Raw genomic sequence first — 25,377 nt, 5'->3', positions numbered from 1 at the left:
AAACTTTAAGAAAAATATTTTGTTTCGGCACAACTGTTCAAAATTATCGGTTCAGATTCGGATTTGATTCACGATTCAATAGGGAATTTCAGTGGGTCTGCGAAATGTTAAAATTTGGATAGGGAATAGAGGGTATTGCAGTAAAACTCCACTTTGGGGAAGGAGGGATTGAGAGATGCCCAAGATGAGTTTTGATAGGAGCAGATCTGCTGCACATGCTGTAGCGTTGTCCACATACCGCTACTGGATGGATATTTTAATGAGATTGCAGAATATCTTCAATATCTCAATTCCATTTGACCCTAAAAATTGTATATTTGGTTTAAAAACTGTCATTGTAGGTGGAGGAAATTTAGGCTTATATGGGGGTTTGATGTTGGTTTGGTGGGTAATATTGACTCACTGGAAATTGAGTGAGTTGCTGACACCTCTGGAGATGAGGGGGGGATAATGGATTAATTGGTATCAGCTGTGAATGGATTAATAAAATAAGATTTTAGAGAGGCATGGTGAGGAGAGGAGGTTCTACCATCACCATAGACAGGGGACATCCTCTACACCTAGAGGAGAGGAGGTTCTACCATCACCATAGACAGGGGCATCCTCTACACCTAGAGGAGAGGAGGTTCTACCATCACCATAGACAGGGGGCATCCTCTACACCTAGAGGAGAGGAGGTTCTACCATCACCATAGACAGGGGGCATCCTCTACACCTAGAGGAGAGGAGGTTCTACCATCACCATAGACAGGGGGCATCCTCTACACCTAGAGGAGAGGTGGTTCCACCATCACCATAGACAGGGAGCATCCTCTACACCTAGAGGAGAGGAGGTTCTACCATCACCATAGACAGGGGGCATCCTCTACACCTAGAGGAGAGGAGGTTCTACCATCACCATAGACAGGGGGCATCCTCTACACCTAGAGGAGAGGAGGTTCTACCATTACCATAGACAGGGGACATCCTCTACACCTAGAGGAGAGGAGGTTCTACCATCACCATAGACAGGGGCATCCTCTACACCTAGAGGAGAGGAGGTTCTACCATCACCATAGACAGGGGGCATCCTCTACACCTAGAGGAGAGGAGGTTCTACCATCACCATAGACAGGGGACATCCTCTACACCTAGAGGAGAGGAGGTTCTACCATCACCATAGACAGGGGCATCCTCTACACCTAGAGGAGAGGAGGTTCTACCATCACCATAGACAGGGACATCCTCTACACCTAGAGGAGAGGAGGTTCTACCATCACCATAGACAGGGGGCATCCTCTACATCTATAGGAGAGGAGGTTCTACCATCACCATAGACAGGGGGCATCCTCTACACCTAGAGGAGAGGAGGTTCTACCATCACCATAGACAGGGGACATCCTCTACACCTAGAGGAGAGGAGGTTCTACCATCACCATAGACAGGGGCATCCTCTACACCTAGAGGAGAGGAGGTTCTACCATCACCATAGACAGGGACATCCTCTACACCTAGAGGAGAGGAGGTTCTACCATCACCATAGACAGGGGGCATCCTCTACATCTATAGGAGAGGAGGTTCTACCATCACCATAGACAGGGGGCATCCTCTACACCTAGAGGAGAGGAGGTTCTACCATCACCATAGACAGGGGGCATCCTCTACACCTAGAGGAGAGGAGGTTCTACCATCACCATAGACAGGGGGCATCCTCTACACCTAGAGTAGAGGAGGTTCTACCATCACCATAGACAGGGGCATCCTCTACACCTAGGGGAGAGGAGCTTCTACCATCACCATAGACAGGGGACATCCTCTACACCTAGAGGAGAGGAGCTTCTACCATCACCATAGACAGGGGGCATCCTATACACCTAGAGGAGAGGAGGTTCTACCATCACCATAGACAGGGGGCATCCCCTACACATAGAGGAGAGGAGGTTCTACCATCACCATAGACAGGGGACATCCTCTACACCTAGAGGAGAGGAGGTTCTACCATCACCATAGACAGGGTCATCCTCTACACCTAGAGGAGTGGAGGTTCTACCATCACCATAGACAGGGGGCATCCTCTACACCTAGAGGAGAGGAGGTTCTACCATCACCATAGACAGGGGGCATCCTCTACACCTAGAGGAGAGGAGGTTCTACCATCACCATAGATAGGGGATGTCCTATACACCTAGAGGAGAGGAGGTTCTACCATCACCATAGATAGGGGATGTCCTATACACCTAGAGGAGAGGAGGTTCTACCATCACCATAGACAGGGGGCGTCCTCTACACCTAGAGGAGAGGAGGTTCTACCATCACCATAGATAGGGGATGTCCTCTACACCTAGAGGAGAGGAGGTTCTACCATCACCATAGACAGGGGACATCCGCTACACCTAGAGGAGAGGAGCTTCTACCATCACCATAGACAGGGGGCATCCTCTACACCTAGAGGAGAGGAGGCTCTACCATCACCATAGACAGGGGGCATCCCCTACACATAGAGGAGAGGAGGTTCTACCATCACCATAGACAGGGGACATCCTCTACACCTAGAGGAGAGGAGGTTCTACCATCACCATAGACAGGGTCATCCTCTACACCTAGAGGAGTGGAGGTTCTACCATCACCATAGACAGGGGGCATCCTCTACACCTAGAGGAGAGGAGGTTCTACCATCACCATAGACAGGGGGCATCCTCTACACCTAGAGGAGAGGAGGTTCTACCATCACCATAGATAGGGGATGTCCTATACACCTAGAGGAGAGGAGGTTCTACCATCACCATAGATAGGGGATGTCCTATACACCTAGAGGAGAGGAGGTTCTACCATCACCATAGACAGGGGGCGTCCTCTACACCTAGAGGAGAGGAGGTTCTACCATCACCATAGATAGGGGATGTCCTCTACACCTAGAGGAGAGGAGGTTCTACCATCACCATAGACAGGGGACATCCGCTACACCTAGAGGAGAGGAGGTTCTACCATCACCATAGATAGGGGATGTCCTCTACACCTAGAGGAGAGGAGGTTCTACCATCACCATAGACAGGGGGCATCCTCTACACCTAGAGGAGAGGAGGCTCTACCATCAACATAGACAGGGGGCATCCTGTACACCTAGAGGAGAGGAGGTTCTACCATCACCATAGACAGGGGACATCCTCTACACCTAGAGGAGAGGAGGCTCTACCATCACCATAGACAGGGGGCATCCTCTACACCTAGAGGAGAGGAGGTTCTACCATCACCATAGACGGGGGCATCCTCTACTCATAGAGAAGAGGATGTTCTACCATCACCATAGACAGGGGGCATCCTCTACACCTAGAGGAGAGGAGGTTCTACCATCACCATAGACAGGGGGCATCCTCTTCACCTAGAGGAGAGGGGGTACTACCATCACCATAGACAGGGGGCATCCTCTACACCTAGAGGAGAGGAGGTTCTACCATCACCATAGACAAGGGACATCCTCTACACCTAGAGGAGAGGAGGTTCTACCATCACCATAGACAGGGGGCATCCTCTACACCTAGAGGAGAGGAGGATCTACCATCACCATAGACAGGGGACATCCTCTACACCTAGAGGAGAGGAGGTTCTACCATCACCATAGACAGGGGCATCCTCTACACCTAGAGGAGAGGAGGTTCTACCATCACCATAGACAGGGGGCATCCTCTAAACCTAGAGGAGAGGAGGTTCTACCATCACCATAGACAGGGGGCATCCTCTACACCTAGGGGAGAGGAGGTTCTACCATCACCATAGACAGGAGGCATCCTCTACACCTAGAGGAGAGGCGGTTCTACCATCACCATAGACAGGGGCATCCTCTACACCTAAAGGAGAGGAGCTTCTACCATCACCATAGACAGGGGATGTCCTATACACCTAGAGGAGAGGAGGTTCTACCATCACCATAGACAGGGGGCGTCCTCTACACCTAGAGGAGAGGAGGTTCTACCATCACCATAGATAGGGGATGTCCTCTACACCTAGAGGAGAGGAGGTTCTACCATCACCATAGACAGGGGACATCCGCTACACCTAGAGGAGAGGAGCTTCTACCATCACCATAGACAGGGGGCATCCTCTACACCTAGAGGAGAGGAGGCTCTACCATCACCATAGACAGGGGGCATCCCCTACACATAGAGGAGAGGAGGTTCTACCATCACCATAGACAGGGGACATCCTCTACACCTAGAGGAGAGGAGGTTCTACCATCACCATAGACAGGGTCATCCTCTACACCTAGAGGAGTGGAGGTTCTACCATCACCATAGACAGGGGGCATCCTCTACACCTAGAGGAGAGGAGGTTCTACCATCACCATAGACAGGGGGCATCCTCTACACCTAGAGGAGAGGAGGTTCTACCATCACCATAGTTAGGGGATGTCCTATACACCTAGAGGAGAGGAGGTTCTACCATCACCATAGATAGGGGATGTCCTATACACCTAGAGGAGAGGAGGTTCTACCATCACCATAGACAGGGGGCGTCCTCTACACCTAGAGGAGAGGAGGTTCTACCATCACCATAGATAGGGGATGTCCTCTACACCTAGAGGAGAGGAGGTTCTACCATCACCATAGACAGGGGACATCCGCTACACCTAGAGGAGAGGAGGTTCTACCATCACCATAGATAGGGGATGTCCTCTACACCTAGAGGAGAGGAGGTTCTACCATCACCATAGACAGGGGGCATCCTCTACACCTAGAGGAGAGGAGGCTCTACCATCAACATAGACAGGGGGCATCCTGTACACCTAGAGGAGAGGAGGCTCTACCATCACCATAGACAGGGGGCATCCTCTACACCTAGAGGAGAGGAGGTTCTACCATCACCATAGACGGGGGCATCCTCTACTCATAGAGAAGAGGATGTTCTACCATCACCATAGACAGGGGGCATCCTCTACACCTAGAGGAGAGGAGGTTCTACCATCACCATAGACAGGGGGCATCCTCTTCACCTAGAGGAGAGGGGGTACTACCATCACCATAGACAGGGGGCATCCTCTACACCTAGAGGAGAGGAGGTTCTACCATCACCATAGACAAGGGACATCCTCTACACCTAGAGGAGAGGAGGTTCTACCATCACCATAGACAGGGGGCATCCTCTACACCTAGAGGAGAGGAGGATCTACCATCACCATAGACAGGGGACATCCTCTACACCTAGAGGAGAGGAGGTTCTACCATCACCATAGACAGGGGCATCCTCTACACCTAGAGGAGAGGAGGTTCTACCATCACCATAGACAGGGGGCATCCTCTAAACCTAGAGGAGAGGAGGTTCTACCATCACCATAGACAGGGGGCATCCTCTACACCTAGGGGAGAGGAGGTTCTACCATCACCATAGACAGGAGGCATCCTCTACACCTAAAGGAAAGGAGGTTCTACCATCACCATAGACAGGGGCATCCTCTACACCTAAAGGAGAGGAGGTTCTACCATCACCATAGACAGGGGACATCCTCTACACCTAGAGGAGAGGAGGTTCTACCATCACCATAGACAGGGGACATCCTCTACACCTAAAGGAGAGGAGGTTCTACCATCACCATAGACGGGGGTCATCCTCTACACCTAGAGGAGAGGAGGTTCTACCATCACCATAGACAGGGGGCATCCTATACACCTAGAGGAGAGGAGGTTCTACCATCACCAAAGACAGGGGGCATCCTCTACAACTAGAGGAGAGGAGGTTCTACCATCACCATAGACAGGGGGCATCCTCTACACCTAGAGGAGAGGTCGTTCTACCATCACCATAGACAGGGGGCATCCTCTACACCTAGAGGAGAGGAGGTTCTACCATCACCATAGACAGGGGGCATCCTCTACACCTAGAGGAGAGGAGGTTCTACCATCACCATAGACAGGGGCATCCTCTACACCTAGAGGAGAGGAGGTTCTACCATCACCATAGACAGGGGGCATCCTCTAAACCTAGAGGAGAGGAGGTTCTACCATCACCATAGACAGGAAGCATCCTCTACACCTAGGGGAGAGGAGGTTCTACCATCACCATAGACAGGAGGCATCCTCTACACCTAAAGGAAAGGAGGTTCTACCATCACCATAGACAGGGGCATCCTCTACACCTAAAGGAGAGGAGGTTCTACCATCACCATAGACAGGGGACATCCTCTACACCTAGAGGAGAGGAGGTTCTACCATCACCATAGACAGGGGACATCCTCTACACCTAAAGGAGAGGAGGTTCTACCATCACCATAGACGGGGGTCATCCTCTACACCTAGAGGAGAGGAGGTTCTACCATCACCATAGACAGGGGGCATCCTATACACCTAGAGGAGAGGAGGTTCTACCATCACCAAAGACAGGGGGCATCCTCTACAACTAGAGGAGAGGAGGTTCTACCATCACCATAGACAGGGGGCATCCTCTACACCTAGAGGAGAGGTCGTTCTACCATCACCATAGACAGGGGGCATCCTCTACACCTAGAGGAGAGGAGGTTCTACCATCACCATAGACAGGGGGCATCCTCTACACCTAGAGGAGAGGAGGTTCTACCATCACCATAGACAGGGGGCATCCTCTACACCAGGGGTCAGGAACCTTTTTGGCTGAGAGAGCCGTGAACACCACATATTTTAAACTGTAATTCTGTGAGAGCCATACAATATGCAAATTCTCCCCAGTAGATAGGTAGCCACGGCACATGTCCCCCAGTAGATAGGTAGCCACAGCACTTCCCCCTCTAGTAGATAGGTAGCCCAAGTACATGGCCCACCATTAGATAGGTAGCCACAGCACATGCCCCCCAGTAGATAGGTAACAGCAGAACATGGCCTCCAGTAAATGGGCAGCCAAAGCACCTGCCCCTCACTAGATAGGTAGCCACATCACATGGGGTCCAGTAACTAGGTAGGCCCAGCACATGCCGCCCAGTAGATAGCTAGCCCCAGTACATGTCCCCAGTAGATAGCTAGCCCCAGTACATGCCCCCAGTAGATAGCTAGCCACATCACATAACCCCCAGTAAATAGGTAGCCACGGCACATGCACCCCAGTAGATAGGTAGCCTCAGTACATGTTCCCAGTAGATATGTAGCCCCAGCACATGCACCCAAATAGACAGCTAGCCCCAGCACATGACCCATAATAGATAGGTAGCAACACCATATGCCCCCCCAGTATATTAGTAATCACGGCACATGCCTCATAGTAGATAGGTAGCACCATTGCATGCCTGCTAGTAAATAGGTAGCCACAGCACATGCCTCCCAGTAGATAGGTAGCCACAGCACATGCCCCCCCAGTATATTAATAATCATGTCACATGCCCCATAGTAGATAGGTAGCAGAATTGCATGCCTGCTAGTAAATAGGTAGCCACAGCCCATGCATCCCAGTAGATAGGTAGCCACAGCACATGACCCCAGTAGATAGGTAGCCACAGCACATTGACCCCAGTAGATAGGTAGCCACAGCACATTGACCCCAGTAGATAGGTAGCCACAGCACATTGACCCCAGTAGATAGGTAGCCACAGCACATTGACCCCAGTAGATAGGTAGCCACAGCACATTGACCCCAGTAGATAGGTAGCCACAGCACATTGACCCCAGTAGATAGGTAGCCACAGCACATTGACCCCAGTAGATAGTTAGCCCCAGCAAATGCCCTTAGTAGAAAGGTAGTCACAGCACATGACCCCCCAGCAGAAAGGTAGACACAGCACATGCTCCCCAGTGTATAGGTAGACACAGCACATGCTCCCCAGTGTATAGGTAGACACAGCACATGCCTCCCAGTAGATAGGTAGCCACAACACATGACCCCATTAGATAGGTAGCCAGAGCACATGTCTCCCAGTAGATAGGTAGCCACAGCACATGCCCAAGTTAGATAGGTAGTCATAGCAAATATCCCCCAATAGACAGGTAGCCCCATCACATGCCCCCAGGACCCAGTAGATAGGTAGTGGCAGCACATAACCGCCCCCAGTAGATAGGTAGTCGCAACAAATAAAAAGGGAATACTCACCTACCTGTCTCCTTTCAGTGGCTTCTTATCACTCCAACGCTCATCTCTATGTCCCAGGCGCCGCTGCCATCATTGCTTCGGCAATGGGGCCTGGGTCATACAGTGGAGTGGATGCTGCTCTACTCTATGACACAGGCGCGGTCACCTAAGCAACGGTGCGGCGATGGTGCCTGGGTCACACTAAGGATGCAGGCAGTGGTAACATCCCGGCCTGCATCCAGTGATCATCGCTGTGTTTGTCTTACATGTACACACTGGCGATTGCTATTAATCAGTGATTTGTCTGAGAGCCAGATGTAGCCATCAGAAGAGCCACATATGGCTCCCGAGCCATAGGTTCCCTACCCCTGCTCTACACCTAGAGGAGAGGTGGTTCTACCATCACCATAGACAGGGGACATCCTCTACACCTAGAGGAGAAGAGGTTCTACCATCACCATAGTCAGGGGGCATCCTCTACACCTAGAGGAGAGGAGGTTCTACCATCACCATAGACAGGGGGCATCCTCTACACCTAGAGGAGAGGAGGTTCTACCATCACCATAGACAGGGAGATCCTCTACACCTAGAGGAGAGGAGGTCCTACCATCACCATAGACAGGGGGCATTCTCTACACCTAGAGGAGAGGAGGTTCTACCATCACCATAGACAGGGGGCATTCTCTACACCTAGAGGAGAGGAGGTTCTACCATCACCATAGACAGGGGACATCCTCTACACCTAGAGGAGAGGAGGTTCCACCATCACCATAGACAGGGGGCGTCCACTACACCTGGAGGAGAGGAGGTTCTACCATCACCATAGACAGGGGGATCCTCTACACCTAGAGGAGAGGAGGTTCTACCATCACCATAGACAGGGGGCATCCTCTACGCCTAGAGGAGAGGAGGTTCTAGCATCACCATAGACAGGAGGCATCCTCTACACCTAGAGGAGAGGAGGTTCTACCATCACCATAGACAGGGGGGAATCCTCTACACCTAGAGGAGAGGAGGTTCTACCATCACCATAGACAGGGGGCATCCTCTACACCTAGAGGAGAGGAGGTTCTACCATCACCATAGACAGGGAACATCCTCTACACCTAGAGGAGAGGAGGTTCTACCATTACCATAGACAGGGGGCATCATCTACACCTAGAGAAGAGGAGGTTCTACCATCACCATAGACAGGGGGAATCCTCTACACCTAGAGGAGAGGAGGTTCTACCATCACCATAGACAGGGGGCATCCTCTACACCTAGAGGAGAGGAGGTTCTACCATCACCATAGACAGGGAACATCCTCTACACCTAGAGGAGAGGAGGTTCTACCATCACCATAGACAGGGGGCATCATCTACACCTAGAGAAGAGGAGGTTCTACCATCACCATAGACAGGGGGCATCTTCTACACCTAGAGGAGAAGAGGTTCTGCCATCACCATAGACAGGGGGGCATCCTCTACACCTAGAGGAGAGGAGGTTCTACCATCACCATAGACACTGGGCATCCTCTACACCTAGAGGAGAGGTGGTTCTACCATCACCATAGACAGGGGCATCCTCTACACCTAGAGGAGAGGAGGTTCTACCATCACCATAGACAGGGGACATCCTCTACACCTAGAGGAGAGGAGGTTCTACCATCACCATAGACACTGGGCATCCTCTACACCTAGAGGAGAGGAGGTTCTACCATCACCATAGACAGGGGACATCCTCTACACCTAGAGGAGAGGAGGTTCTACCATTACCATAGACAGGGGGCATCCTCTACACCTAGAGGAGAGGAGGTTCTACCATCACCATAGACAGGGGGCATCCTCTACACCTAGATGATAGGAGGTTCTACCATCACCATAGACAGGGGGCATCCTCTACACCTAGATGATAGGAGGTTCTACCATCACCATAGACAGGGGACATCCTCTACACCTAGATGATAGGAGGTTCTACCATCACCATAGACAGGGGACATCCTCTACACCTAGAGGAGAGGAGGTTCTACCATCACCATAGACAGGGGGCATCCTATACACCTAGAGGAGAGGATGTTCTACCATCACCATATACAGGGACATATTTTACAAGGGTTTGTATCCTTGGCATCAGACATCTGTCTTCTAACCCCTCTTTACTACTTCTATTGCCAAAAACTGATAGCGTGCGACACAATCCCGGTGCACAAACTTCTTAAATTCCTGTGCAAGTCGTTTTATCCCTTAAAATGGTGCACAGTCCGACAGAAATGCAAGTGAGAAATAATCACATAAGTCCTAAATGTTTAACTGTGTCCCTTGATGTATCCAGTGGCCGGATGCGCAGCTTCAGAAACGTCAGGGGAACGCCCTGGGCCCGCCCACTTCCCAACCGGCCACGCCCCCTTCCCTATTTTATGGATTCTACACCACTTTTGTGGCATAGAAGTCCTGATAAATGCCCCTCGATATGTATTTGATGTGTGTATGCAGTATGAGCCGTCATGTTATGTGCATGTGCTGTATACATGTCTGTAAAGTGTAGAAATGTGCTCACAATTCTCTCCAAAAACTGTCCAAGGAGGTCCATGCAGACGTCTCCTAGATACAACTGGGCAGGAGCCCTCTAACCTTAGATGGTGATGCGTTCGCTTACCTTTTACCTGCACCCAATTGCTACCTTGTAACCGGTAGATGTTGTTCTGTGGGTTAATTCCCCAGACTCCGGCTGGACCGGCCGCCACCAGGACGAGCTTCCCGGGAACCTGCAGCCACTTATTGTTCGATCTGTAGAAGACGTCGTTATTTTCATTTACCCCATAGACCATCCCTAAGCCGGCAGAAATCTGCTTCAGCTTCCCGGGAATCACTGTGCACTGGAATTCTAGAGATAGAAAACAAAAATCAGGAAAAATAAACACAAAATTTAGCAAAAAATGTAGAAAGAGCAAAAAGATCAAGTAGTGTCTCCATGTATGGTGGAGGTTATAGTGTCTCCATGTATGGGTGGAGGTTATAGTGTCTCCATGTATGGTGGAGGTTATAGTGTCTCCATGTATGGTGGTGGTTATAGTGTCTCCATGTATGGGTGGTGGTTATAGTGTCTCCATGTATGGTGGAGGTTATAGTGTCTCCATGTATGGGTGGTGGTTATAGTGTCTCCATGTATGGTGGAGGTTATAGTGTCTCCATGTATGGGTGGAGGTTATAGTGTCTCCATGTATGGTGGAGGTTATAGTGTCTCCATGTATGGTGGAGGTTATAGTGTCTCCATGTATGGTGGAGGTTATAGTGTCTCCATGTATGGTGGAGGTTATAGTGTCTCCATGTATGGGTGGTGGTTATAGTGTCTCCATGTATGGTGGAGGTTATAGTGTCTCCATGTATGGGTGGAGGTTATAGTGTCTCCATGTATGGTGGTGGTTATAGTGTCTCCATGTATGGTGGAGGTTATAGTGTCTCCATGTATGGTGGAGGTTATAGTGTCTCCATGTATGGTGGAGGTTATAGTGTCTCCATGTATGGGTGGAGGTTATAGTGTCTCCATGTATGGTGGAGGTTATAGTGTCTCCATGTATGGTGGAGGTTATAGTGTCTCCATGTATGGTGGTGGTTATAGTGTCTCCATGTATGGTGGTGGTTATAGTGTCTCCATGTATGGGTGGAGGTTATAGTGTCTCCATGTATGGTGGTGGTTATAGTGTCTCCATGTATGGTGGAGGTTATAGTGTCTCCATGTATGGTGGAGGTTATAGTGTCTCCATGTATGGTGGAGGTTATAGTGTCTCCATGTATGGTGGAGGTTATAGTGTCTCCATGTATGGTGGTGGTTATAGTGTCTCCATGTATGGTGGAGGTTATAGTGTCTCCATGTATGGGTGGTGGTTATAGTGTCTCCATGTATGGGTGGTGGTTATAGTGTCTCCATGTATGGGTGGAGGTTATAGTGTCTCCATGTATGGTGGTGGTTATAGTGTCTCCATGTATGGTGAAGGTTATAGTGTCTCCATGTATGGTGGTGGTTATAGTGTCTCCATGTATGGTGGTGGTTATAGTGTCTCCATGTATGGTGAAGGTTATAGTGTCTCCATGTATGGTGGTGGTTATAGTGTCTCCATGTATGGTGGAGGTTATAGTGTCTCCATGAATGGGTGGAGGTTATAGTGTCTCCATGTATGGTGGAGTGTATAGAGGCTCCATGTATGGTGGAGTGTATAGAGTCTCCATGTATGGGTGGAGGTTATAGTGTCTCCATGTATGGTGGAGGTTATAGTGTCTCCATGTATGGTGGTGGTTATAGTGTCTCCATGTATGGTGGAGGTTATAGTGTCTCCATGTATGGTGGTGGTTATAGTGTCTCCATGTATGGTGGAGGTTATAGTGTCTCCATGTATGGTGGTGGTTATAGTGTCTCCATGTATGGTGGAGGTTATAGTGTCTCCATGTATGGTGGTGGTTATAGTGTCTCCATGTATGGTGGTGGTTATAGTGTCTCCATGTATGGTGGAGGTTATAGTGTCTCCATGTATGGTGGTGGTTATAGTGTCTCCATGTATGGTGGTGGTTATAGTGTCTCCATGTATGGTGGAGGTTATAGTGCCTCCATGTATGGTGGAGGTTATAGTGTCTCCATGTATGGTGGTGGTTATAGTGTCTCCATGTATGGTGGAGGTTATAGTGCCTCCATGTATGGTGGAGGTTATAGTGTCTCCATGTATGGGTGGAGGTTATAGTGTCTCCATGTATGGGTGGTGGTTATAGTGTCTCCATGTATGGTGGAGGTTATAGTGTCTCCATGTATGGGTGGAGGTTAAAGTGTCTCCATGTATGGTGGAGGTTATAGTGTCTCCATGTATGGGTGGAGGTTATAGTGTCTCCATGTATGGGTGGAGGTTAAAGTGTCTTCATGTATGGTGGAGGTTATAGTGTCTCCATGTATAGTGGTGGTTATAGTGTCTCCATGTATGGGGGGAGGTTATAGTGTCTCCATGTATGGTGGAGGTTATAGTGTCTCCATGTATGGTGGTGGTTATAGTGTCTCCATGTATGGGTGGTGGTTATAGTGTCTCCATGTATAGTGGTGGTTATAGTGTCTCCATGTATGGGGGGAGGTTATATTGTCTCCATGTATGGTGGAGGTTATAGTGTCTCCATGTATGGTGGAGGTTATAGTGTCTCCATGTATGGGTGGTGGTTATAGTGTCTCCATGTATGGTGGAGGTTATAGTGTCTCCATGTATGGTGGAGGTTATAGTGTCTCCATGTATGGTGGAGGTTATAGTGTCTCCATGTATGGTGGAGGTTATAGTGTCTCCATGTATGGGTGGTGGTTATAGTGTCTCCATGTATGGGTGGAGGTTATAGTGTCTCCATGTATGGTGGTGGTTATAGTGTCTCCATGTATGGGTGGTGGTTATAGTGTCTCCATGTATGGGGGGAGGTTATAGTGTCTCCATGTATGGTGGTGGTTATAGTGTCTCCATGTATGGTGGTAGTTATAGTGTCTCCATGTATGGTGGAGGTTATAGTGTCTCCATGTATGGGTGGTGGTTATAGTGTCTCCATGTATGGTGGTGGTTATAGTGTCTCCATGTATGGGTGGAGGTTATAGTGTCTCCATGTATGGTGGAGGTTATAGTGTCTCCATGTATGGGTGGAGGTTATAGTGTCTCCATGTATGGTGGAGGTTATAGTGTCTCCATGTATGGTGGAGGTTATAGTGTCTCCATGTATGGGTGGTGGTTATAGTGTCTCCATGTATGGTGGAGGTTATAGTGTCTCCATGTATGGTGGTGGTTATAGTGTCTCCATGTATGGGTGGAGGTTATAGTGTCTCCATGTATGGGTGGAGGTTATAGTGTCTCCATGTATGGGTGGAGGTTATAGTGTCTCCATGTATGGTGGAGGTTATAGTGTCTCCATGTATGGTGGTGGTTATAGTGTCTCCATGTATGGTGGTGGTTATAGTGTCTCCATATATGGTGGTGGTTATAGTGTCTCCATGTATGGGTGGAGGTTATAGTGTCTCCATGTATGGTGGAGGTTATAGTGTCTCCATGTATGGTGGTGGTTATAGTGTCTCCATATATGGTGGTGGTTATAGTGTCTCCATGTATGGGTGGAGGTTATAGTGTCTCCATGTATGGTGGAGGTTATAGTGTCTCCATGTATGGTGGAGGTTATAGTGTCTCCATGTATGGGTGGTGGTTATAGTGTCTCCATGTATGGGTGGAGGTTATAGTGTCTCCATGTATGGTGGAGGTTATAGTGTCTCCATGTATGGTGGAGGTTATAGTGTCTCCATGTATGGTGGAGGTTATAGTGTCTCCATGTATGGTGGTGGTTATAGTGTCTCCATGTATTGTGGAGGTTATAGTTTCTCCATGTATGGTGGAGGTTATAGTGTCTCCATGTATGGTGGTGGTTATAGTGTCTCCATGTATGGGTTGTGGTTATAGTGTCTCCATGTATGGGTGGAGGTTATAGTGTCTCCATGTATGGTGGTGGTTATAGTGTCTCCATGTATGGGTGGTGGTTATAGTGTCTCCATGTATGGTGGAGGTTATAGTGTCTCCATGTATGGGTTGTGGTTATAGTGTCTCCATGTATGGGTGGTGGTTATAGTGTCTCCATGTATGGTGGTGGTTATAGTGTCTCCATGTATGGTGGTGGTTATAGTGTCTCCATGTATGGGTGGAGTGTATAGTGTCTCCATGTATGGTGGTGGTTATAGTGTCTCCATGTATGGTGGAGGTTATAGTGTCTCCATGTATGGTGGAGGTTATAGTGTCTCCATGTATGGGGGGTGGTTATAGTGTCTCCATGTATGGGTGGAGGTTAAAGTGTCTCCATGTATGGGTGGAGGTTAAAGTGTCTCCATGTATGGTGGAGGTTATAGTGTCTCCATGTATGGGTGGAGGTTATAGTGTCTCCATGTATGGGTGGTGGTTATAGTGTCTCCATGTATGGTGGAGGTTATAGTGTCTCCATGTATGGTGGAGGTTATAGTGTCTCCATGTATGGGTGGAGGTTAAAGTGTCTCCATGTATGGTGGAGGTTATAGTGTCTCCATGTATGGTGGAGGTTATAGTGTCTCCATGTATGGTGGAGGTTATAGTGTCTCCATGTATGGGTGGAGGTTATAGTGTCTCCATGTATGGGTGGTGGTTATAGTGTCTCCATGTATGGGTGGTGGTTATAGTGTCTCCATGTATGGGTGGAGGTTAAAGTGTCTCCATGTATGGTGGAGGTTATAGTGTCTCCATGTATGGGTGGAGGTTATAGTGTCTCCATGTATGGTGGAGGTTATAGTGTCTCCATGTATGGTGGAGGTTATAGTGTCTCCATGTATGGTGGTGGTTATAGTGTCTCCATGTATGGTGGAGGTTATAGTGTCTCCATGTATGGTGGAGGTTATAGTGTCTCCATGTATGGTGGAGGTTATAGTGTCTCCATGTATGGGTGGTGGTTATAGTGTCTCCATGTATGGTGGAGGTTATAGTGTCTCCATGTATGGTGGTGGTTATAGTGTCTCCATGTATGGTGGAGGTTATAGTGTCTCCATGCATGGTGGTGGTTATAGTGTCTCCATGTATGGTGGAGGTTATAGTGTCTCCATGTATGGGTGGTGGTTATAGTGTCTCCATGTATGGTGGAGGTTATAGTGTCTCCATGTATGGTGGTGGTTATAGTGTCTCCATGTATGGGTGGTGGTTATAGTGTCTCCATGTATGGTGGAGGTTATAGTGTCTCCATGTATGGTGGTGGTTATAGTGTCTCCATGTATGGGTGGTGGTTATAGTGTCTCCATGTATGGGGGGAGGTTATAGTGTCTCCATGTATGGGTGGAGGTTATAGTGTCTCCATGTATGGGTGGAGGTTATAGTGTCTCCATGTATGGGTGGTGGTTATAGTGTCTCCATGTATGGTGGAGGTTATAGTGTCTCCATGTATGGGTGGTGGTTATAGTGTCTCCATGTATGGTGGAGGTTATAGTGTCTCCATGTATGGTGGAGGTTATAGTGTCTCCATGTATGGGTGGTGGTTATAGTGTCTCCATGTATGGGTGGTGGTTATAGTGTCTCCATGTATGGTGGAGGTTATAGTGTCTCCATGTATGGGTGGAGGTTAAAGTGTCTCCATGTATGGTGGAGGTTATAGTGTCTCCATGTATGGGTGGAGGTTATAGTGTCTCCATGTATGGGTGGAGGTTAAAGTGTCTTCATGTATGGTGGAGGTTATAGTGTCTCCATGTATAGTGGTGGTTATAGTGTCTCCATGTATGGGGGGAGGTTATAGTGTCTCCATGTATGGTGGAGGTTATAGTGTCTCCATGTATGGTGGTGGTTATAGTGTCTCCATGTATGGGTGGTGGTTATAGTGTCTCCATGTATAGTGGTGGTTATAGTGTCTCCATGTATGGGGGGAGGTTATATTGTCTCCATGTATGGTGGAGGTTATAGTGTCTCCATGTATGGTGGAGGTTATAGTGTCTCCATGTATGGGTGGTGGTTATAGTGTCTCCATGTATGGTGGTGGTTATAGTGTCTCCATGTATGGGTGGAGGTTATAGTGTCTCCATGTATGGTGGTGGTTATAGTGTCTCCATGTATGGTGGAGGTTATAGTGTCTCCATGTATGGGTGGAGGTTATAGTGTCTCCATGTATGGTGGAGGTTATAGTGTCTCCATGTATGGTGGAGGTTATAGTGTATCCATGTATGGTGGTGGTTATAGTGTCTCCATGTATGGGTGGTGGTTATAGTGTCTCCATGTATGGTGGTGGTTATAGTGTCTCCATGTATGGTGGTGGTTATAGTGTCTCCATGTATGGGTGGAGGTTATAGTGTCTCCATGTATGGGTGGAGGTTATAGTGTCTCCATGTATGGGTGGAGGTTATAGTGTCTCCATGTATGGTGGTGGTTATAGTGTCTCCATGTATGGGGGGAGGTTATAGTGTCTCCATGTATGGTGGAGGTTATAGTGTCTCCATGTATGGTGGAGGTTATAGTGTCTCCATGTATGGTGGAGGTTATAGTGTCTCCATGTATGGGTGGTGGTTATAGTGTCTCCATGTATGGGTGGAGGTTATAGTGTCTCCATGTATGGTGGAGGTTATAGTGTCTCCATGTATGGTGGAGGTTATAGTGTCTCCATGTATGGTGGAGGTTATAGTGTCTCCATGTATGGTGGAGGTTATAGTGTCTCCATGTATGGTGGTGGTTATAGTGTCTCCATGTATGGTGGAGGTTATAGTGTCTCCATGTATGGTGGAGGTTATAGTGTCTCCATGTATGGTGGAGGTTATAGTATCTCCATGTATGGGTGGAGGTTATAGTGTCTCCATGTATGGTGGAGGTTATAGTGTCTCCATGTATGGGTGGTGGTTATAGTGTCTCCATGTATGGTGGTGGTTATAGTGTCTCCATGTATGGTGGTGGTTATAGTGTCTCCATGTATGGTGGAGGTTATAGTGTCTCCATGTATGGTGGAGGTTATAGTGTCTCCATGTATGGGTGGAGGTTATAGTGTCTCCATGTATGGTGGAGGTTATAGTGTCTCCATGTATGGTGGTGGTTATAGTGTCTCCATGTATGGGGGGAGGTTATAGTGTCTCCATGTATGGTGGAGGTTATAGTGTCTCCATGTATGGTGGTGGTTATAGTGTCTCCATGTATGGGGGGAGGTTATAGTGTCTCCATGTATGGTGGAGGTTATAGTGTCTCCATGTATGGTGGTGGTTATAGTGTCTCCATGTATGGGGGGAGGTTATAGTGTCTCCATGTATGGTGGAGGTTATAGTGTCTCCATGTATGGTGGAGGTTATAGTGTCTCCATGTATGGTGGAGGTTATAGTGTCTCCATGTATGGTGGAGGTTATAGTGTCTCCATGTATGGGGGGAGGTTATAGTGTCTCCATGTATGGTGGAGGTTATAGTGTCTCCATGTATGGGTGGTGGTTATAGTGTCTCCATGTATGGTGGTGGTTATAGTGTCTCCATGTATGGTGGTGGTTATAGTGTCTCCATGTATGGTGGAGGTTATAGTGTCTCCATGTATGGTGGAGGTTATAGTGTCTCCATGTATGGTGGTGGTTATAGTGTCTCCATGTATGGGTGGAGGTTATAGTGTCTCCATGTATGGGTGGAGGTTATAGTGTCTCCATGTATGGTGGTGGTTATAGTGTCTCCATGTATAGGTGGAGGTTATAGTGTCTCCATGTATGGTGGAGGTTATAGTGTCTCCATGTATGGTGGAGGTTATAGTGTCTCCATGTATGGTGGAGGTTATAGTGTCTCCATGTATGGTGGAGGTTATAGTGTCTCCATGTATGGTGGAGGTTATAGTGTCTCCATGTATGGTGGAGGTTATAGTGTCTCCATGTATGGTGGAGGTTATAGTGTCTCCATGTATGGGTGGTGGTTATAGTGTCTCCATGTATGGTGGTGGTTATAGTGTCTCCATGTATGGTGGTGGTTATAGTGTCTCCATGTATGGGTGGTGGTTATAGTGTCTCCATGTATGGTGGAGGTTATAGTGTCTCCATGTATGGTGGAGGTTATAGTGTCTCCATGTATGGTGGAGGTTATAGTGTCTCCATGTATGGTGGAGGTTATAGTGTCTCCATGTATGGGGGGAGGTTATAGTGTCTCCATGTATGGTGGAGGTTATAGTGTCTCCATGTATGGTGGTGGTTATACTGTCTCCATGTATGGGTGGAGGTTATAGTGTCTCCATGTATGGGTGGAGGTTATAGTGTCTCCATGTATGGTGGTGGTTATAGTGTCTCCATGTATGGTGGAGGTTATAGTGTCTCCATGTATGGTGGAGGTTATAGTGTCTCCATGTATGGTGGAGGTTATAGTGTCTCCATGTATGGTGGTGGTTATAGTGTCTCCATGTATGGTGGTGGTTATAGTGTCTCCATGTATGGTGGTGGTTATAGTGTCTCCATGTATGGGGGGAGGTTATAGTGTCTCCATGTATGGTGGAGGTTATAGTGTCTCCATGTATGGTGGAGGTTATAGTGTCTCCATGTATGGGGGGAGGTTATAGTGTCTCCATGTATGGGTGGTGGTTATAGTGTCTCCATGTATGGTGGAGGTTATAGTGTCTCCATGTATGGTGGAGGTTATAGTGTCTCCATGTATGGGGGGAGGTTATAGTGTCTCCATGTATGGTGGTGGTTATATTGTCTCCATGTATGGGGGGAGGTTATAGTGTCTCCATGTATGGGGGGAGGTTATAGTGTCCACCACCATAGGTTATAGTGTCTCCATGTATGGTGGAGGTTATAGTGTCTCCATGTATGGTGGAGGTTATAGTGTCTCCATGTATGGTGGAGGTTATAGTGTCTCCATGTATGGTGGAGGTTATAGTGTCTCCATGTATGGTGGTGGTTATAGTGTCTCCATGTATGGTGGAGGTTATAGTGTCTCCATGTATGGTGGAGGTTATAGTGTCTCCATGTATGGTGGAGGTTATAGTGTCTCCATGTATGGTGGAGGTTATAGTGTCTCCATGTATGGTGGAGGTTATAGTGTCTCCATGTATGGTGGAGGTTATAGTGTCTCCATGTATGGTGGAGGTTATAGTGTCTCCATGTATGGTGGTGGTTATAGTGTCTCCATGTATGGTGGTGGTTATAGTGTCTCCATGTATGGTGGTGGTTATATTGTCTCCATGTATGGGTGGTGGTTATAGTGTCTCCATGTATGGTGGAGGTTATAGTGTCTCCATGTATGGTGGAGGTTATAGTGTCTCCATGTATGGGGGGAGGTTATAGTGTCTCCATGTATGGTGGTGGTTATATTGTCTCCATGTATGGGGGGAGGTTATAGTGTCTCCATGTATGGGGGGAGGTTATAGTGTCCACCACCATAGGTTATAGTGTCTCCATGTATGGTGGAGGTTATAGTGTCTCCATGTATGGTGGAGGTTATAGTGTCTCCATGTATGGTGGTGGTTATAGTGTCTCCATGTATGGGTGGAGGTTATAGTGTCTCCATGTATGGTGGAGGTTATAGTGTCTCCATGTATGGGTGGTGGTTATAGTGTCTCCATGTATGGGTGGTGGTTATAGTGTCTCCATGTATGGTGGTGGTTATAGTGTCTCCATGTATGGGTGGTGGTTATAGTGTCTCCATGTATGGTGGAGGTTATAGTGTCTCCATGTATGGGTGGTGGTTATAGTGTCTCCATGTATGGTGGAGGTTATAGTGTCTCCATGTATGGGTGGTGGTTATAGTGTCTCCATGTATGGGTGGAGGTTATAGTGTCTCCATGTATGGGTGGAGGTTATAGTGTCTCCATGTATGGGTGGAGGTTATAGTGTCTCCATGTATGGGTGGTGGTTATAGTGTCTCCATGTATGGTGGTGGTTATAGTGTCTCCATGTATGGGTGGAGGTTATAGTGTCTCCATGTATGGTGGAGGTTATAGTGTCTCCATGTATGGTGGAGGTTATAGTGTCTCCATGTATGGTGGAGGTTATAGTGTCTCCATGTATGGGTGGTGGTTATAGTGTCTCCATGTATGGGTGGTGGTTATAGTGTCTCCATGTATGGGTGGAGGTTATAGTGTCTCCATGTATGGTGGTGGTTATAGTGTCTCCATGTATGGTGGAGGTTATAGTGTCTCCATGTATGGGTGGTGGTTATAGTGTCTCCATGTATGGGGGGAGGTTATAGTGTCTCCATGTATGGGTGGTGGTTATAGTGTCTCCATGTATGGGTGGAGGTTATAATGTCTCCATGTATGGTGGAGGTTATAGTGTCTCCATGTATGGTGGAGGTTATAGTGTCTCCATGTATGGGTGGTGGTTATAGTGTCTCCATGTATGGGTGGAGGTTATAGTGTCTCCATGTATGGGTGGAGGTTATAGTGTCTCCATGTATGGTGGAGGTTATAGTGTCTCCATGTATGGTGGAGGTTATAGTGTCTCCATGTATGGGTGGAGGTTATAGTGTCTCCATGTATGGTGGTGGTTATAGTGTCTCCATGTATGGTGGAGGTTATAGTGTCTCCATGTATAGTGGAGGTTATAGTGTCTCCATGTATGGTGGAGGTTATAGTGTCTCCATGTATGGTGGAGGTTATAGTGTCTCCATGTATGGTGGAGGTTATAGTGTCTCCATGTATGGTGGGAGGTTATAGTGTCTCCATGTATGGTGGTGGTTATAGTGTCTCCATGTATGGTGGAGGTTATAGTGTCTCCATGTATGGGTGGTGGTTATAGTGTCTCCATGTATGGTGGTGGTTATAGTGTCTCCATGTATGGTGGAGGTTATAGTGTCTCCATGTATGGGTGGAGGTTATAGTGTCTCCATGTATAGTGGTGGTTATAGTGTCTCCATGTATAGTGGTGGTTATAGTGTCTCCATGTATGGGTGGAGGTTATAGTGTCTCCATGTATGGTGGAGGTTATAGTGTCTCCATGTATGGTGGAGGTTATAGTGTCTCCATGTATGGTGGTGGTTATAGTGTCTCCATGTATGGTGGAGGTTATAGTGTCTCCATGTATGGTGGAGGTTATAGTGTCTCCATGTATGGGTGGTGGTTATAGTGTCTCCATGTATGGGGGAGGTTATAGTGTCTCCATGTATGGTGGAGGTTATAGTGTCTCCATGTATGGGTGGAGGTTATAGTGTCTCCATGTATGGTGGAGGTTATAGTGTCTCCATGTATGGTGGAGGTTATAGTGTCTCCATGTATGGTGGTGGTTATAGTGTCTCCATGTATGGTGGTGGTTATAGTGTCTCCATGTATGGTGGTGGTTATAGTGTCTCCATGTATGGGTGGTGGTTATAGTGTCTTCATGTATGGGTGGAGGTTATAGTGTCTCCATGTATGGTGGAGGTTATAGTGTCTCCATGTATGGTGGTGGTTATAGTGTCTCCATGTATGGTGGAGGTTATAGTGTCTCCATGTATGGTGGAGGTTATAGTGTCTCCATGTATGGGTGGAGGTTATATTGTCTCCATGTATGGGTGGAGGTTATAGTGTCTCCATGTATGGTGGAGGTTATAGTGTCTCCATGTATGAAGGAGGTTATAGTGTCTCCATGTATGGTGGAGGTTATAGTGTCTCCATGTATAGTGGTGGTTATAGTGTCTCCATGTATGGTGGAGGTTATAGTGTCTCCATGTATGGTGGAGGTTATAGTGTCTCCATGTATGGTGGAGGTTATAGTGTCTCCATGTATGGGTGGAGGTTATAGTGTCTCCATGTATGGGTGGAGGTTATAGTGTCTCCATGTAAGGTGGTGGTTATAGTGTCTCCATGTATGGTGGTGGTTATAGTGTCTCCATGTATGGTGGAGGTTATAGTGTCTCCATGTATGGTGGAGGTTATAGTGTCTCCATGTATGGGTGGAGGTTATAGTGTCTCCATGTATGGTGGAGGTTATAGTGTCTCCATGTATGGGGGGAGGTTATAGTGTCTCCATGTATGGGTGGAGGTTATAGTGTCTCCATGTATGGGTGGAGGTTATAGTGTCTCCATGTATGGGTGGTGGTTATAGTGTCTCCATGTATGGGTGGTGGTTATAGTGTCTCCATGTATGGTGGTGGTTATAGTGTCTCCATGTATGGTGGTGGTTATAGTGTCTCCATGTATGGGTGGAGGTTATAGTGTCTCCATGTATGGGTGGTGGTTATAGTGTCTCCATGTATGGTGGTGGTTATAGTGTCTCCATGTATGGTGGTGGTTATAGTGTCTCCATGTATGGGTGGTGGTTATAGTGTCTCCATGTATGGGTGGAGGTTATAGTGTCTCCATGTATGGTGGAGGTTATTGTGTCTCCATGTATGGTGGTGGTTATAGTTTCTCCATGTATGGTGGAGGTTATAGTGTCTCCATGTATGGTGGAGGTTATAGTGTCTCCATGTATGGGTGGAGGTTATAGTGTCTCCATGTATGGGTGGAGGTTATAGTGTCTCCATGTATGGTGGAGGTTATAGTGTCTCCATGTATGGGTTAAGGTTATAGTGTCTCCATGTATGGTGGTGGTTATAGTGTCTCCATGTATGGGTGGAGGTTATAGTGTCTCCATGTATGGTGGAGGTTATAGTGTCTCCATGTATGGGGGGAGGTTATAGTGTCTCCATGTATGGGTGGAGGTTATAGTGTCTCCATGTAGTGGTGGAGGTTATAGTGTCTCCATGTATGGTGGAGGTTATAGTGTCTCCATGTATGGGTGGAGGTTATAGTGTCTCCATGTATGGTGGTGGTTATAGTGTCTCCATGTATGGTGGTGGTTATAGTGTCTCCATGTATGGGTGGAGGTTATAGTCTCTCCATGTATGGTGGTGGTTATAGTGTCTCCATGTATGGGTGGAGGTTATAGTCTCTCCATGTATGGGTGGTGGTTATAGTGTCTCCATGTATGGTGGTGGTTATAGTGTCTCCATGTATGGTGGAGGTTATAGTGTCTCCATGTATGGGTGGTGGTTATAGTGTCTCCATGTATGGTGGTGGTTATAGTGTCTCCATGTATGGTGGTGGTTATAGTGTCTCCATGTATGGTGGAGGTTATAGTGTCTCCATGTATGGGGGGTGGTTATAGTGTCTCCATGTATGGGGGAGGTTATAGTGTCTCCATGTATGGTGGAGGTTATAGTGTCTCCATGTATGGGTGGAGGTTATAGTGTCTCCATGTATGGTGGAGGTTATAGTGTCTCCATGTATGGTGGAGGTTATAGTGTCTCCATGTATGGTGGTGGTTATAGTGTCTCCATGTATGGTGGTGGTTATAGTGTCTCCATGTATGGTGGTGGTTATAGTGTCTCCATGTATGGGTGGTGGTTATAGTGTCTTCATGTATGGGTGGAGGTTATAGTGTCTCCATGTATGGTGGAGGTTATAGTGTCTCCATGTATGGTGGAGGTTATAGTGTCTCCATGTATGGTGGAGGTTATAGTGTCTCCATGTATGGTGGAGGTTATAGTGTCTCCATGTATGGTGGAGGTTATAGTGTCTCCATGTATGGTGGAGGTTATAGTGTCTCCATGTATGGTGGAGGTTATAGTGTCTCCATGTATGGGGGGAGGTTATAGTGTCTCCATGTATGGGTGGAGGTTATAGTGTCTCCATGTATGGGTGGAGGTTATAGTGTCTCCATGTATGGGTGGTGGTTATAGTGTCTCCATGTATGGTGGTGGTTATAGTGTCTCCATGTATGGTGGTGGTTATAGTGTCTCCATGTATGGGTGGAGGTTATAGTGTCTCCATGTATGGGTGGTGGTTATAGTGTCTCCATGTATGGTGGTGGTTATAGTGTCTCCATGTATGGTGGTGGTTATAGTGTCTCCATGTATGGGTGGTGGTTATAGTGTCTCCATGTATGGTGGAGGTTATAGTGTCTCCATGTATGGTGGAGGTTATAGTGTCTCCATGTATGGTGGAGGTTATAGTGTCTCCATGTATGGTGGAGGTTATAGTGTCTCCATGTATGGTGGAGGTTATTGTGTCTCCATGTATGGTGGTGGTTATAGTTTCTCCATGTATGGTGGAGGTTATAGTGTCTCCATGTATGGTGGAGGTTATAGTGTCTCCATGTATGGGTGGAGGTTATAGTGTCTCCATGTATGGGTGGAGGTTATAGTGTCTCCATGTATGGTGGAGGTTATAGTGTCTCCATGTATGGGTGGAGGTTATAGTGTCTCCATGTATGGTGGTGGTTATAGTGTCTCCATGTATGGGTGGAGGTTATAGTGTCTCCATGTATGGTGGAGGTTATAGTGTCTCCATGTATGGGGGGAGGTTATAGTGTCTCCATGTATGGGTGGAGGTTATAGTGTCTCCATGTAGTGGTGGAGGTTATAGTGTCTCCATGTATGGTGGAGGTTATAGTGTCTCCATGTATGGGTGGAGGTTATAGTGTCTCCATGTATGGTGGTGGTTATAGTGTCTCCATGTATGGTGGTGGTTATAGTGTCTCCATGTATGGTGGTGGTTATAGTGTCTCCATGTATGGTGGAGGTTATAGTGTCTCCATGTATGGTGGAGGTTATAGTGTCTCCATGTATGGTGGAGGTTATAGTGTCTCCATGTATGGGTGGAGGTTATAGTGTCTCCATGTATGGGTGGAGGTTATAGTGTCTCCATGTATGGTGGTGGTTATAGTGTCTCCATGTATGGGTGGTGGTTATAGTGTCTCCATGTATGGGTGGAGGTTATAGTGTCTCCATGTATGGTGGAGGTTATAGTGTCTCCATGTATGGGTGGTGGTTATAGTGTCTCCATGTATGGTGGAGGTTATAGTGTCTCCATGTATGGTGGAGGTTATAGTGTCTCCATGTATGGGTGGTGGTTATAGTGTCTCCATGTATGGGTGGAGGTTATAGTGTCTCCATGTATGGGTGGAGGTTATAGTGTCTCCATGTATGGTGGTGGTTAT

At 47.7% G+C, this 25,377-nt stretch overlaps 1 protein-coding gene across 1 annotated transcript in view; it reads right to left on the bottom strand.

The window, feature by feature from the left end:
- Positions 1–25,377, bottom strand: part of LOC140108379 (fish-egg lectin-like) — a 66,627-nt gene that overhangs the window by 36,744 nt on the left and 4,506 nt on the right. Inside the window, exon 2 of the mRNA XM_072131696.1 lies at positions 10,636–10,863. Coding sequence (XP_071987797.1) covers positions 10,636–10,863 — 228 coding nt within the window. The remainder of the gene's footprint in view (positions 1–10,635; positions 10,864–25,377) is intronic.

This window comes from Engystomops pustulosus, unplaced genomic scaffold (assembly GCF_040894005.1).
Source record: "Engystomops pustulosus unplaced genomic scaffold, aEngPut4.maternal MAT_SCAFFOLD_122, whole genome shotgun sequence".
In the NCBI taxonomy this organism is placed as follows: domain Eukaryota; kingdom Metazoa; phylum Chordata; class Amphibia; order Anura; family Leptodactylidae; genus Engystomops; species Engystomops pustulosus.
This window is presented reverse-complemented; position numbering and strand designations above follow the sequence as displayed.